The sequence below is a fragment of the Tupaia chinensis genome, unplaced genomic scaffold, assembly GCF_000334495.1.
Source record: "Tupaia chinensis unplaced genomic scaffold, TupChi_1.0 Scaffold143921_1, whole genome shotgun sequence".
Taxonomy (NCBI): domain Eukaryota; kingdom Metazoa; phylum Chordata; class Mammalia; order Scandentia; family Tupaiidae; genus Tupaia; species Tupaia belangeri.
In genome coordinates, this window is record NW_006203772.1 from 406,822 (window position 1) to 422,563 (window position 15,742).

The 15,742-nt window shown below is 49.8% G+C and overlaps 1 protein-coding gene across 1 annotated transcript in view; it reads left to right on the forward strand.

The window, feature by feature from the left end:
* Positions 1-15,742, forward strand: part of SUPT6H (SPT6 homolog, histone chaperone and transcription elongation factor) — a 44,591-nt gene that overhangs the window by 26,502 nt on the left and 2,347 nt on the right. Inside the window, 16 exon segments of the mRNA XM_006165455.3 lie at positions 182-317; positions 1,454-1,591; positions 1,668-1,835; positions 2,918-3,045; positions 4,165-4,372; positions 4,619-4,766; positions 5,223-5,365; positions 6,245-6,385; positions 8,138-8,333; positions 8,690-8,928; positions 12,831-12,944; positions 13,098-13,222; positions 14,579-14,691; positions 14,954-15,031; positions 15,125-15,291; positions 15,697-15,741. Of these exon segments, the coding sequence (XP_006165517.1) occupies positions 182-317; positions 1,454-1,591; positions 1,668-1,835; positions 2,918-3,045; positions 4,165-4,372; positions 4,619-4,766; positions 5,223-5,365; positions 6,245-6,385; positions 8,138-8,333; positions 8,690-8,928; positions 12,831-12,944; positions 13,098-13,222; positions 14,579-14,691; positions 14,954-15,031; positions 15,125-15,291; positions 15,697-15,741 (2,287 nt within the window).

The window sequence follows — 15,742 nt, forward strand, 5'->3', positions numbered from 1 at the left end:
CTTTCCTTACTACTGAGTAGCGCGTGTGCCCGTAACAAGGCGGCCATGTGCTTGTGAGAATGTCTGTGTGCTCCACGGGGACCATCTCTGAAAGTGCGGTCCCTCTGTCTCCCCTACCTCCCCACCCTCATGTCATCCTTGAGAAAACGTGTCCATTGACCAGCGGTCCTCATGCCACCAGGGACGCCCAGATGCTGATTGAAGATGTGAAGCGCATCGTGCATGAGCTGGACCAGGGCCAGCAACTGTCTTCTATTGGGGTGGAGCTGGTGGACAATGAGCTGGCCATTCTCTACATGAACAGCAAAAAGTCAGAGGTAATGCTGGAGCCCGCCCCGAGGGCCTGTCCAGGCCATTGTTACTACTTCGTTGCTGGTGTCATCGTACTTACTATAATGTCCGTGCACTCACCAGAGACACAGGCAGAAAAAGAAAGAGGAAAAGTGAGAAAGCACCCCCCAGGAGGATGGCCACACATCAGTCTGTTTTCCATTCTTTTCTTGGGATTTCGGACATTCACACAAACATGCCCAGTGTGTTTTTCTTTTTTTTTTTTTTTTTTTTAGAGACAAATTTTTTTGCTATAGGGCTGTGTGCCTGCCAGAGAGACAGAAAGCAAGCTAGAAATCACCTCCCCGTCCCCCCAGGGGAGATGGCCATGCCGCAGTCCCTTCTTTTCCTGTTTCCTCTCAGGATTTTGGTCACACATGCACACATGCCTGGCATGAGTTGGGTTTTTTATTGTTGGTTTTTTTGTTTTGTTTTGTTTTTTTGTTTTTGTTTTTTTGAGAGGTTTTTGCTATAGGGCGCATGCGCCAGACAGACAGACAGAGAGACATAGAGATAGAAAGTGAGAAATCACCCCCCAGGGGGGATGGTCACACCACGATCCCTTCTCCTCCATTCTCCTCTCAGGATCTTGGGCACGCACACACACACACCCGGCGTGAGTTTTAAGCCACCGGGTCCGGGACGTGAACCGCAGTCGACTACGTGGGAGTCTAGCGACATAGCCATTACACTAACTGTTGGTTCCCCCCGGCATGAGATTTAAGCCGCTGGGTTCAGGACTTGAATCACGGTCTACTACGTGGGAGGCCAGCAACATAACTATTACTTACGCTGTCCACTGGTCCTGCCCCAGTATGTTTTTCAAGCAACCAGGCCTGAGATTTGAACCACAGTCAGCGAGGTGGAATCTAGCCACCTTAACCACTACATCACCTAACTGGCCCAATCTCACATTTAGCAGAAAAACAAAGGTGAATCAGGGTGCAGGACTACACCTAGTCACTTAGTTATGCAGAGGTTTATGAGTCGCCTTGGGAGCCTCAGATAGTAAATTGATCCTAGGTAAAAGGGTCCCAAAGAACAAGAAAAAGTGACCTCAAATCATAATGGCGTGGATCGCCTAAAGGGACTTGAAGCCCTGCTTACTCTTGTTTGACTCTAGGCAGAGTTCCGGGATTACCCTCCAGTACTGAGACAGGCTGTCTCCCTGGCCCGGCGCATCCAGGACCCTCTGATTGAATTTGCCCAAGTGTGTAGCTCTGATGAAGACATCCTGTGTCTCAAGTTTCACCCCTTGCAGGTGAGTAGGGTGTTATGGCAGGCCCATGGGGCAGAAAGGCGCAGTAACCTCATCTCTGCCCACTGTGTGTTGACAGGAGCATGTGGTGAAAGAAGAGCTGCTCAATGCCTTGTACTGTGAATTCATCAACCGAGTCAATGAGGTCGGGGTCGATGTCAACCGTGCCATTGCTCACCCTTACAGCCAGGCCTTGATCCAGTATGTCTGTGGTCTGGGCCCTCGGAAAGGAACCCACCTTCTGAAGGTACAATGAAGTTGAATCAGAAAATTAAAAAGTTACCATTCTGTTGGGTCTGAATATAAACTTCATCCATAGAATTTGATGGGTCAGGAAGACCAAGGTCAGAGGTAAAGTGGCTTGTCCAGAATTATTCGGTTAGGATCAGAGCCAAGTGCAGGCTCAGATGGCCAAAGTTCTGCCCTTCACTATTATACTCCGGTGGCTACTCCAGTGACTTGAGGGAAAGATGCCGTAAGCCATAATTTAAAACAGATGGAGATGGGGCCAGCTTGTGGTATGATGGTTAAGGCACTGGGTCCTACATGACTGGCTGTGTGGTTTGGGACCCAGACCCAGCGACTTGAAAAACACTCTGGGTGTGGGTGCGTGTGTTCCCTAAATCCCAAGGGGAAACTAGAGGAGAAGGGATTGCAGCATGACCATCTCCTCTGCAGGGTGATTTCTCACTTTCCTCTCTCTCTCTTTCCAACAAGCACCCTATAGCCAAAAAATTAAACCAAAAAACAGATGGGCAGCAAGTTCAATACAGACCCCAGTTTTGGTAATATTCTTTTTGCTAACATAGGTGGTGGGTACTTGAGATTATGTATTATCATTCACTTTTTTTTTTTTGGAGAGAGTTTCGCTATAGGGCGTGTGTGCTCACCAGACAGACAGAGAGAAACAGAGAGACAGAAAGCGAGAAATCACCCCCCAGGGGGGATGGCCGCACTGCAATCCCTTCTCCTCCATTCTCCTCTCGGGATCTTGGGCACACACGCACAAGTGCCCGGCATGAGTTTTAAGTCACCGGGTCCGGGACGTGAACCGCAGTCAACTACGGGGGAGTCCAGCGACATAGCCATTATGCTAACTGCTGATTCCCTATTATCATTCACTTTTAAGCTGAACATTAGTTACGCATTGTCTTTGGTAGGTATAACACGGTTCATTACCTCTTTTTCTCCTGGTAAATGGTATGGTGTAGTTCTCAGTTAGATGCTGGGTGAGACAAGATTCTTACGAGAGGGTTTAACAGAGGCTGGAGAGCAGGCGAGGGAGTTGGCCTGTTTGCTGCCCTGGCTCACTCCAGCCTTCTTCCCTAGATCCTGAAGCAGAACAACACCCGACTCGAGAGCCGGACCCAGCTGGTCACTATGTGCCACATGGGTCCCAAAGTCTTCATGAATTGTGCTGGTTTCCTCAAGATCGATACAGCCTCCTTGGGGGACAGGTGATGCCCTCTGCCTGGATGGGCCAGGAGGAATTCCCTTGGGCTTTGCTTTGGGGTGTCAGGGGATTGGGGCTGTCAAAGGGCCACAAGCCATTTAAGCTAAGCTATGTTTTAAAGAAAAGGTAAGGAACCTTTATTCAGTCAAGAGCCCTTGACCTATGGAAAAGATCGGTTCAATTATGTGAAGCTTTTTTCGTATGAGAAAAACATGAAAAGAACCTTGCTTATAAATTAAGGACAGAAAACACAAAGTTTTGTTCAGTGATCACAAACTTTTTTGTTATCATGGTTGGTTGTGGCCAGATCGGGGTGGGAGTAGCAGGGGCAGTGGAAAAGGAGTGTGGGGGTGTGAAGAGATAAGGAAGGGGGAGAGAGATTTGGTATGTTTTCAGAGAATGTTATTGAGAGAAAGTTCTCTTCACTTGGACTTTGGACTTTACTATTGACCTCTTCCTCTCCAGAAGTTATCAACTCAGTCTTTGGAGGATCTTTTCCACGGGCACATAGCTCCTCACTCAGTAATGGAAATCAGTGGGGAAATAGGCTTCAAGTTCTAAAACTCCATTTTCCACTCAGCTTTGCTGTAACACTCCACGAATAACATAGGTCCATGTGAGTGCACGGGCAAGACCAGCCTGGGAAGGCTTTATGGGGGAAAATAACTATCAGCAAATTCTCAAAGGTCTTTTTCCCCCTTATTTCATCTTATTATAAGACTCATATAAGTTCATGATATAAAATTCAGCATAAGGAATTATTATGCAGAAAGTGGAAGTCCCCCATAATCCCACCCCCCAGAGATAACTACCATAACAATGTTATGTATACTACAGTTTTCAAAATTTTATTTTTGCTATGCATTTACTAACTACCCATTTACTACAAAAATGGGATCATACGGTTCATAGTGTTTTGCAGTGCATTTTTCACGTATCAATATATCGTGGCCATCTTTCCATGTCAGCACACAGATCTACCTCATTCTTTTTAATGACTGTATAGTATTCCATCGTATGGAGGTGCCCTGATTTATTTACCCAGTTCTCCTTTGGTGGACATTTGGGTTGTTCCTAGAAGCTTCTCGTTCTATATCCTGTTCTTCTCCTGCCTTTCCTTTAGCACTGACTCATACATTGAAGTCCTTGATGGTTCCCGTGTCCACCCTGAGACCTATGAGTGGGCCAGGAAGATGGCAGTGGATGCCTTAGAATATGATGAATCAGCTGAAGATGCCAATCCAGCAGGAGCCCTGGAAGAAATCTTGGAAAACCCAGAGCGACTCAAGGACCTAGACCTTGATGCCTTTGCTGAAGAACTTGAGAGGCAGGTGGGTGATAATGTGGAAGGCCTGGCAGGAAAGCCCATCCCAAGCAGCCTGGTTAGGGGGAGATTTGAGCAGCAAGCATCTAGAGAAACCCTAATACTACTGTAAGGCAGACTTGGTCCTTCAGTAATCCTGCAGGGGAACAGGGAAAGCCCCAACAAGGGCCGACTGGCCTACTCCTCTCATTGAAATTCCCCGTGGGTTGGGCTGAGGAGCAGTTGCACGTGTCTTGATGGGCTTCTTCCCCAGGGCTACGGTGACAAACACATCACACTGTACGACATCCGAGCAGAGCTGAGCTGTCGGTACAAGGACCTCCGAACAGCCTACCGCTCTCCCAACACAGAAGAGATCTTTAATATGTTAACCAAAGAGACACCAGAGACCTTCTACATCGGTAAATTCTGGGCCCTTTCTTGGTGGGAAGAGGATATGTTAGAAGACGTGGGGCGGGCATTTATTGTGTTCACACACACTAGTCAGTGCTCCCCAAAGAACGAGCAGGCCTGCACTACAGGTAGGAAGGACTATAGCTTTTAGAACTTTTAGAAGATTGTAGAGCCCTTGACTCGAGGTCAAATCTGAGTTCAAGTTCAAACTGTTTCTCAACCGCTGAGGGATCTTAATGGAGGGACTCATTTTCCCCATAGAGTAACTCTTGTAAGCCTTTTGCCCAGATTATCATTGAGGTGATGACCCGGCTTTTCAAAGATGAGAAGGAAATCTGTAGTAATGCCATAACGTGAGCATTCTGTCATCGAAAGGTTTGCGGGAAGGGGTTATCTCTCCGGTTCTCTTAGCCTGCTCCCTGTTCTCTTCTTCCCTTCCCTGTCCGCCTTTCCCCTTCCCCCAGGAAAGCTCATCATCTGCAATGTCACTGGCATCGCCCACAGGCGTCCACAGGGCGAGAGCTATGACCAGGCCATCCGCAATGATGAGACGGGGCTGTGGCAGTGCCCCTTCTGTCAGCAGGACAACTTTCCGGAGCTGAGCGAGGTAAGTGCTGCAGCGTTATTGTGGTCAGTGGAGCTCCTTGGTGGGATGATGTGGTACCCTAGACAGAACCCAAAAGTTGGTGTATTTTAGATCATTCCCTTACCAAACAAGAACACAAAGAAAGCAAATAGAGCACACATAGGTCTGACCTGAAGCTCCTAGCTGCGCTCCGCGGACATTCCCTGGGGCTGTCTGCCGCTGGCTCGCTTACTAGCCCTTAGTGCGGTGTCCTGTTCTCTTGGTATCTGTTGATAGCTCCACCAGATCAGGGAAGTGGGAACGTGCATTTCTTACCTACAGGGTGGGAGCAGTGTACCTGTTCGTGCTCGTTAGAAGTTTTCTGTGCCCTTCAATACTTACATTGTCCACACACTTTTCAGTTTTTTTCCCCACGTTCTAGGTTATCTACCTTTCTGAAGGTCACTAAAGTCACTCTAAAATCCTTTTCTACATCTTCACATTAGACAGGTGATAAAAGAGACCATTTTTCAACTTGACCAAGCTGATGGGATTTTTCCAAGACACATGCATCCTGGTTCTCTAATGAACTGTTGCAAGAAGGCTGAGAGCGATACTTCTCATGCTCAGGGGTCAGAACAGAGTGGGAGTGACCTCGGTTGGGGCTAGAAGGATCTAGGTTAGATAAGCATAGGAGATGCATCTGAAGGCTGGTGGTGCCAAACATCATCTGCAAGTCGGGATGTTGTGGGCATTCATGTTCTGTCTGGGTGGGCAGCTCAGTGACATTGGGGGGGGGGGTTGGACCATGGTTCTAAGTGTCAGTGATAAAATAAATTAGTGTGCCCCTGACAGCTCTTTTCCAAATGTGTAAGCTCTAGCATCTTAACGACCAAGCCCCTTTTCTCATACCCTCTTCAGGTCTGGAATCACTTTGACAGCGGTTCATGCCCAGGCCAGGCCATCGGTGTCAAAACACGGCTAGACAATGGTGTCACTGGCTTCATCCCCACCAAATTCCTCAGTGACAAAGTGGTAAAGCGGCCAGAAGAACGAGTAAAGGTAGATTACTGACAGGCCCCAGGTTAGACAGTTCTCAGCTGCCCCCCGGGTCCTGTTTAACTTCGGGCTGTCCCCCTTAGAAATTAGGCTCTGTTCCCAGTGGCTGCTGGTGGGGAGAGAGCTTCAGGGAGGATTTATAACTAGTTGAAAAAAGCTAGGGTGAGAAGCATCTGAATGAGTAGCAGCTTTTGTTCACTGCCTTTGTGCAATTTCAGCAAGTTGCCAGCCCGTTGGGAGAGGGGTCTCTCTTCCTGTGTGGGAAGCTGCAGTTCGGTTTGGCGGACAGGAAGCAGGGCCCCAGCATTACATGCTGTGAAACAGAAAGGCTCTTCTTGTCCTCCCAAGGGCAAGGGCAGGCGGTACTGCCCTAGGAAGTGGGAAAGAATGTGTGGCACAGCCCTGTGTGCAGGGAGCCTCTGGGGTCCACCAGCAGAGCCAGATAGCACAGAGGGAGCCTTCAGATGGTCTCTGCATAAGAGGGACAGAAGTGATGCTAAGCGCCCTTTCTGTTCTCGTGTGCCCTGCCATAGCTGCCAAGTATTGTGTTAATCCCTTAGGTGCCAGCACCTGACATCAACTGAATTGTCTCTAATCTCACAACCTGATAGGAAAGGGCTTTTTTTTTGGGGGGGAGGGGGAGTTAATTTTCTATAGAGTACATGTGCTCACTGGAGAGACAGAGATAGAAAGTGAGAAAGCTAGAAAGCACTCCCCTCCCCTGGGGGGTGGTCAGAGGGTGGCCACGCATCAATCCTTCTCCATTCTACTCTCGAGATTTTGGGCATACATGCCTAGAGTGATTTTCAAGTAACCTGTCTGGGACTTGAACTGCATCAAGTGACCATGTGGGATATAGCTACCTTAACCACCATGCCACTGGCTGACACAGAAAATACTCTATTCCAGAGTAATTCAAGCATCTTTTCCAGGATCACTCAGTTAATAACATGGCTGGTACCAGATCTTTCAAATTCGTGATTCTAAATATTGTGAATCGTTGAGAACTATGGACTTGGGAGGGCTGGGGAAAAGACAAAAATAAATGAAAAGAGGGATCAGCAGGTGGCTGATGGTTACATCACTAGACTCCAGCGTAGTTGACTGCAATTCAAGCCCTGGACCCAGCGGCTTAAAACTCACACCAGGCATTTGTGCATGTATCTCCAAAATCCCGAGAGGAGAATGGAGGAGAAGGGATTGTGGCGTGTCCATCCCCCCTGGGGGGTGATTTCTCGCTTTCTGTCTCTCTGTCTCTCTCTCTCTCTGTCTTTCTGGCAAGCGCACGCGCCCTATAGCAAAAACCTCTCTAAAAAAAGAAAAGAAAGAAAGGAAAGACCTAATAAATGAACCTGGGAGATTCTCAGGAGGAGGAGGGCTATACAGAGTGGCTGACCTTTGCCATATTAACAGAAGGGCCCAAGCCAGGGAGAAGATACAGAAAATAACTGTTACTTTACTTCCCCTTCAAAAAGGGCAGCCAGCCCTAGTCATGTCACACTGGGAGCAGTGATAGGATGTCCTTATGGGAGAGGCGAAGGTGTAACAGGCAGGCCCCAGGAGTTTTCCTGCCAAGAAGGGGTGCATCTGTAGATAAGCCCTCAACTCCAAATTCCTAGTCTGTCCCTCATAGTTGGCTGGCTTTGAGCAAATCACTCTGCCTTTCTGCCTGGACTTTGGTTTTCTCGTATGTGAAATAGGGCATCGGGCTAGATCATCTTTGTCCCTTCCAGCTCAAATGTTCTGTGGATCTAGGTGGGAATGACTGTTCACTGCCGCATCATGAAGATTGACATCGAGAAGTTCAGTGCAGACCTGACCTGCCGCACCTCAGACCTCATGGACAGGAACAACGAGTGGAAGCTGCCCAAGGACACCTACTATGACTTTGACGCAGAAGCAGCAGACCACAAGCAGGAGGAGGACATGAAGCGGAAGCAGCAGCGGACCAGTGAGTGTGCCCGTCATCATGGCTGCACACCCGGGTCTCAGCAGCTCTCCCACTGCAGGACTCCATCTGGGCTGCATGCGTATCGGTCTCCTTGTGGGGTGTGCTCAGCTCTGAGGTGCTGAGGCCCAGAGACGACAGAGTCATGGATAGGGCTGGTAACCAGGGTCTCCTGGGTCACCATTATTTTGTGAATGTGTTGTGATGTAACATTTAAAGCCACATTCTCTCAGCATGAGTTAGAATTCAGTCCAGAGAAGGCGAAGGTCTCAGAATCCCATAGTGGATCAGTCGTGGTTCGTCCCATCGCCATTGACTCCTAGCCCCAAACCTGACCTGTACTTCTTCCTGGCCTCCAGCATACATCAAGCGAGTGATTGCACATCCATCCTTCCATAATATCAACTTCAAACAAGCAGAAAAGATGATGGAGACCATGGACCAGGGTGACGTGATCATCCGACCAAGCAGCAAGGGCGAGAATCACCTGACAGTGACCTGGAAAGTCAGCGATGGCATCTACCAGCATGTGGATGTGCGGGAGGAGGGCAAGGAAAACGCCTTCAGCCTGGGAGCCACCCTGTGGATCAACAGTGAGGTGAGCCCACCTTCCCAGCCCCTCTCGTGCTTCCAGAAACAGAATCAGGCCCTTTGCGGCCCAACATTAGTAACTCGTTTGCGCCTTATGTGTAACACTACAGAACAGCAAGAGGTGGGTTATGGAATGTCATTCGTTACCTTTTGTGTTCATTTTGCCTTCTCTTTCCACACCCTCCAAGTATTTTAATAGACTACTTAGAGCCCCACACATCTGTCTATTCCCGTTTTCAGTGACGATAAATATGGTGACATTCTGTTGTTTCCACGCATCGGAGTCAGGATTTGAAAAACACAAGTTGTGGCCTGTGAGCCAGAATGTCTGGGTATGATTCAGATGGGTCAACGGAGGAGGCATTGCAGTGGAGTGAGGCTCAGCAGGTCTAGGAAGTGCATGTACACATGTGGTTTTTATTTTTCCTGTAAAATGCAATTTATTTGTTTATTTGTTTATTTTAGGTTTTTTCCATAAGGCACATGCGCTCGCTGAGAGAGGGAAATTAAGGAGTCACCTCTGACCATGCTGCAGTCCCTTCATTCTCCTCTTGGGATTTTGGGCATGCATGCACCTGTGCCCAGTGTGATTTTTATTTTTATTTTTTATTTTTTGGAGAGGTTTTTGGTATAGGGCACGTATGCTCTCCAGAGAGACAGAGACAATGGCTGGTACCAGATCTTTCAAATTCGTGATTCTAAATATTGTGAATCGTTGAGAACTATGGACTTGGGAGGGCTGGGGAAAAGACAAAAATAAATGAAAAGAGGGATCAGCAGGTGGCTGATGGTTACATCACTAGACTCCAGCGTAGTTGACTGCAATTCAAGCCCTGGACCCAGCGGCTTAAAACTCACACCAGGCATTTGTGCATGTATCTCCAAAATCCCGAGAGGAGAATGGAGGAGAAGGGATTGTGGCGTGTCCATCCCCCCTGGGGGGTGATTTCTCGCTTTCTGTCTCTCTGTCTCTCTCTCTCTCTGTCTTTCTGGCAAGCGCACGCGCCCTATAGCAAAAACCTCTCTAAAAAAAGAAAAGAAAGAAAGGAAAGACCTAATAAATGAACCTGGGAGATTCTCAGGAGGAGGAGGGCTATACAGAGTGGCTGACCTTTGCCATATTAACAGAAGGGCCCAAGCCAGGGAGAAGATACAGAAAATAACTGTTACTTTACTTCCCCTTCAAAAAGGGCAGCCAGCCCTAGTCATGTCACACTGGGAGCAGTGATAGGATGTCCTTATGGGAGAGGCGAAGGTGTAACAGGCAGGCCCCAGGAGTTTTCCTGCCAAGAAGGGGTGCATCTGTAGATAAGCCCTCAACTCCAAATTCCTAGTCTGTCCCTCATAGTTGGCTGGCTTTGAGCAAATCACTCTGCCTTTCTGCCTGGACTTTGGTTTTCTCGTATGTGAAATAGGGCATCGGGCTAGATCATCTTTGTCCCTTCCAGCTCAAATGTTCTGTGGATCTAGGTGGGAATGACTGTTCACTGCCGCATCATGAAGATTGACATCGAGAAGTTCAGTGCAGACCTGACCTGCCGCACCTCAGACCTCATGGACAGGAACAACGAGTGGAAGCTGCCCAAGGACACCTACTATGACTTTGACGCAGAAGCAGCAGACCACAAGCAGGAGGAGGACATGAAGCGGAAGCAGCAGCGGACCAGTGAGTGTGCCCGTCATCATGGCTGCACACCCGGGTCTCAGCAGCTCTCCCACTGCAGGACTCCATCTGGGCTGCATGCGTATCGGTCTCCTTGTGGGGTGTGCTCAGCTCTGAGGTGCTGAGGCCCAGAGACGACAGAGTCATGGATAGGGCTGGTAACCAGGGTCTCCTGGGTCACCATTATTTTGTGAATGTGTTGTGATGTAACATTTAAAGCCACATTCTCTCAGCATGAGTTAGAATTCAGTCCAGAGAAGGCGAAGGTCTCAGAATCCCATAGTGGATCAGTCGTGGTTCGTCCCATCGCCATTGACTCCTAGCCCCAAACCTGACCTGTACTTCTTCCTGGCCTCCAGCATACATCAAGCGAGTGATTGCACATCCATCCTTCCATAATATCAACTTCAAACAAGCAGAAAAGATGATGGAGACCATGGACCAGGGTGACGTGATCATCCGACCAAGCAGCAAGGGCGAGAATCACCTGACAGTGACCTGGAAAGTCAGCGATGGCATCTACCAGCATGTGGATGTGCGGGAGGAGGGCAAGGAAAACGCCTTCAGCCTGGGAGCCACCCTGTGGATCAACAGTGAGGTGAGCCCACCTTCCCAGCCCCTCTCGTGCTTCCAGAAACAGAATCAGGCCCTTTGCGGCCCAACATTAGTAACTCGTTTGCGCCTTATGTGTAACACTACAGAACAGCAAGAGGTGGGTTATGGAATGTCATTCGTTACCTTTTGTGTTCATTTTGCCTTCTCTTTCCACACCCTCCAAGTATTTTAATAGACTACTTAGAGCCCCACACATCTGTCTATTCCCGTTTTCAGTGACGATAAATATGGTGACATTCTGTTGTTTCCACGCATCGGAGTCAGGATTTGAAAAACACAAGTTGTGGCCTGTGAGCCAGAATGTCTGGGTATGATTCAGATGGGTCAACGGAGGAGGCATTGCAGTGGAGTGAGGCTCAGCAGGTCTAGGAAGTGCATGTACACATGTGGTTTTTATTTTTCCTGTAAAATGCAATTTATTTGTTTATTTGTTTATTTTAGGTTTTTTCCATAAGGCACATGCGCTCGCTGAGAGAGGGAAATTAAGGAGTCACCTCTGACCATGCTGCAGTCCCTTCATTCTCCTCTTGGGATTTTGGGCATGCATGCACCTGTGCCCAGTGTGATTTTTATTTTTATTTTTTATTTTTTGGAGAGGTTTTTGGTATAGGGCACGTATGCTCTCCAGAGAGACAGAGACAGGCAGAAAGTGAGAAATCACTCCCCAGGGGGATGGCCATGCCTCAGTCCCTTCTCCTCCATTCTCCTCTTGGGATCTTGGGCACACGCTCCCAGCGTGAGTTTTAAGCCACCAGGTCTGGGACTCAAACTACAGTCAACTACATGGGCGTCCAGCGACATAGCCATTACGCCATCTGCTGGTTCCTCCCAGTGTGATTTTTCAGGCTGCCAAATTGTGGTCAGCCATGTAGGAGTCTGGTGCCTTATCTACTATGCCACCAGCTGGCCCCTGTAAAATTCACATTTTTATGTCCTGATACAAAATAGTATCGGAACACAGTCATACTCATTTATTCTTTGTTTATCTTTTATTTCTATTTTGTTCTTTTTTCTTTTTAAAAAATTTATGGTTTTATTTTTGTTTGTTTAATTTTTGCCATAGGACGCATGGAGACAGAGAGACAATGTGGGAAATCACCCCCCAGTGGATATGACCATGCTGCAATCCCTTCTCTTCTTGGGATTTTGGGCATGCACACACGTGCCTGGTTTGTTTCTCAAGCTGTTAGGTCCAGGACTTTAACTGCAGAGTCTACCATGTGGGATCTAGCACCTTAACCACCATGCCTCATGCCATTCCCGATTTCTTATGGTTTTCAAAGTATGCATGTATGGGACCAGCAGGTGGCATGGTGGTTAAGAGCACTGGACTCCCACATGGCTGACTGTGGTTTGAGTCCCAGACCTGGTGGCTGGCTTTCTTGCTTTCCTCTCTCTCTTTTTCTCTGGTCAGATTTAAAATAATAATAACAAATGGAGTTTAATAATTTTTAATAATTAAACTTAATTCTTTAGAAAAGAGTATGCATACAATATGTGATCATCAAATCAAGGATATTATCACATGCATCATTTTTATGAGAGTCTGTTCAGAGATTCTCTTTGGAGTGAATGTGGTGAAAGACCAGGAACCCAGCTCTTGGGTAACACGCGGTACCTTCTCTCCACAGGAGTTTGAAGACTTGGATGAGATCGTTGCCCGCTATGTCCAGCCCATGGCATCCTTTGCCCGAGACCTCCTGAACCACAAGTACTATCAAGACTGCAGTGGTGGGGACCGCAAGGTGAGCCCTAGGCCCTCAGGGCCACACCTTCCCGTCACTTAGGACGAGCCTTCAGCGTGGGGACATCAGGTGGTGAAAGGAGTGCACAGCATGCGCTGAACATTATGTGCCTGGCATGCTGCCGTCCCAACCCCCACCTGTTCTGCCCCCCAGAAATTGGAGGAGCTACTCATCAGAACGAAGAAGGAGAAGCCCACCTTCATCCCCTACTTCATCTGCGCCTGCAAGGAGCTGCCCGGCAAGTTCCTGCTGGGGTACCAGCCCCGTGGCAAGCCCAGGTGAGCACTGGCACCGAGGGTGTTGCCGCTCGCTGCATGAGCGCGGGGCCCTGGGCAGTGTGCCCTTGCTTCTGCCTGGCTGCCCTTTCCCTGCCGTCTGCTCAGAGTGGAGGCAGAAGCTGGAGGTGGGGAAGAAGGTAATGGTTTAGAGGCAAAAGGCAAGACACAAATGGGCACTTCTGTCAGCTCTGAGAAGGTATTCCCTCCCTAGAAGTGAAGAAGGTCATATGTACTGTTCACAGGACTGGCAGGGCTGGGGGTCCAGCACCCTCATCTCCCTTCCTACTCAGCTGCACCCTCCCCAGGACTTCAGCTCCTGGCAGCTCACTGGCCAGGTGTGGTTTGCTGACGTCTGCTGCACAGCAGGGGCGCCAGGAGAGCATGTGCTGACTCTGCTCTGTCCCTGCTCCGCTCCCTCCCTCGTGCGTGACTGGCAGGCAGACCTCGGGGTATTCCTTTACTCCAGCCTGTCCGGTGCTCACCCTGGCCCTAGAGGGCAAAGTCCAATGTCCTTAGTCCTACTTTCGTATGTTGCACATCCTGCGGATTGTGGTAGCCCTCTCTGCCTCGGCCCCGTCTTGCCACCGGCTCCTGAGGAGGCCCAGGGCTTCTCTTTTACTCCTGTGCTCACCGCACGTGATGCATGGCTGCAACTGTGCAGGTCGTCTCACGGGCTCAGTGGCCACCTGATGAGTAAGCCCCGTACTCTGGACCCTGCTCCACTTGGGCGCATGAGTCTGGCACTCATTTCTAAAAGCCTTTTGACTCACCAACATGCTCCCAGGGGATGGCAGCCAGGACCATGTAGAGACTGGAAACTGGTCCCATGAGGAATAGTTGAACAAAAGAGCTTCCCAAGGGAAGGAGCCCACACTCCTTGTGTGGTGACCTGACACTGGCAGGACACATAGGAAGGTTTTAGGTTTCCTCACTTAGTGGGAGGAGGACTTGCAGTACTTAGACGTTGGCTATTGGTAACTGTTCTTGGTTGAGCACAGCCCCGTTCCAGGCTTTGTGGTGAGTGCCCCGTGTACGATCTCATTTAATCCTCACATCCACCCCGTGGGTTAAACTGCTGCTATCCTCATCTCACAACCTGGGGCCAAGTCACCTGGGTGGTGAGCGGCAAAACTAGCACTAGAGCTAGAAGCAGGTCCAAACCCAGAGCCTGGTCTCCTGCTCCCCTGCAGTACCTGCTACGTGGTCCCACAGCCTGTCACGGCCAGGGACTGGCTGTCGTGTGTCCTTCCCATACCCTCCAGTGTGGCTACATCACATGGTGGACATCTGTGCTGCTTGCACTGTTATGGCTGGTCCCTGGTGGAATCTGATGCAGGTTTCCTTCTAAAATCCCAGGATAGAATATGTAACGGTGACGCCAGAAGGATTCCGGTACCGGGGCCAAATCTTCCCAACTGTGAATGGGCTCTTCAGATGGTTTAAGGATCATTACCAAGATCCTGTACCAGGTAAAATCTGCTCTCTGAATCCCAGGGTGTGGTGGAAGCCACATGGAGGCCCTGACTCAGTAATCACTGGCCTTCTGGCAGACAGGGTGAGGCCTAGGCTGCCACTTCAGCTGTCTTACTCCCACCCAGCCCCCCAGCATCAGGGAGGTCCTCTCCCACTGTGCCTGTGCCACTTCCCTTCTTGCTCCCTGAATGGGGAAACCAAAAATAAGTGAGTGGGGCGGGGGAGGTCACTGACTTGAGCCATATCCATATCCTATAGGCATCACCCCCAGCAGCAGCAGCAGGACCCGGACGCCTGCCTCTATCAATGCTACCCCAGCCAACATCAACCTTGCAGGTGAGGGGCCTGGACCTGGGACCACAGGTGGGACAGGTGGAGCTTGGGGCTGCCCCCTCTACCATGCCCACTCACGCCTCTGTGTGCTTGCAGATTTGACAAGGGCCGTGAACGCCCTGCCCCAGAACATGACCTCGCAGATGTTCAGTGCCATCGCAGCCGTGACAGGCCAAGGACAGAACCCTAACGCCACCCCAGCCCAGTGGGCATCCAGCCAGTATGGCTATGGCGGCAGTGGAGGGGGCAGCAGCGCTTACCACGTATGTCTCTTGGAGGGGCGGGAAGGGGACTCGTCAGCCTTTACCAACCTGTGTGCAATGGACTGGCCTCTGGCAGTCTGTGGTGCCCCCCATGAGGGGCATTGTACAGTTTCTGTGCCACCGCCTTAGGGGCCATCTCCAGTAGATACTCCTTTTCCTCATACTCATTTGCAGGGAAGGGAATGAGAGAAAGCCTGACCTTTCCACAGAGTCCTTTGGGGTCTTTGGAACCCTCTAGCCTAGAGGTGGTCAGGATTGGTGGGCCCCATTGGTCTCTGCTGCTTAAACCACATATTCCCAGGGGAAGGTCAGCCAGAAAGCCCTGTGCTGAGCCCACCCTCCCAGCTTGCCACCAGTTCACAGCAAAGCCAAAACCCATCCCCTCTTTACTCTTCACCTCTCCAGGTGTTCCCAACGCCAGCCCAGCACCCAGTGGCCACAACGCTAATGA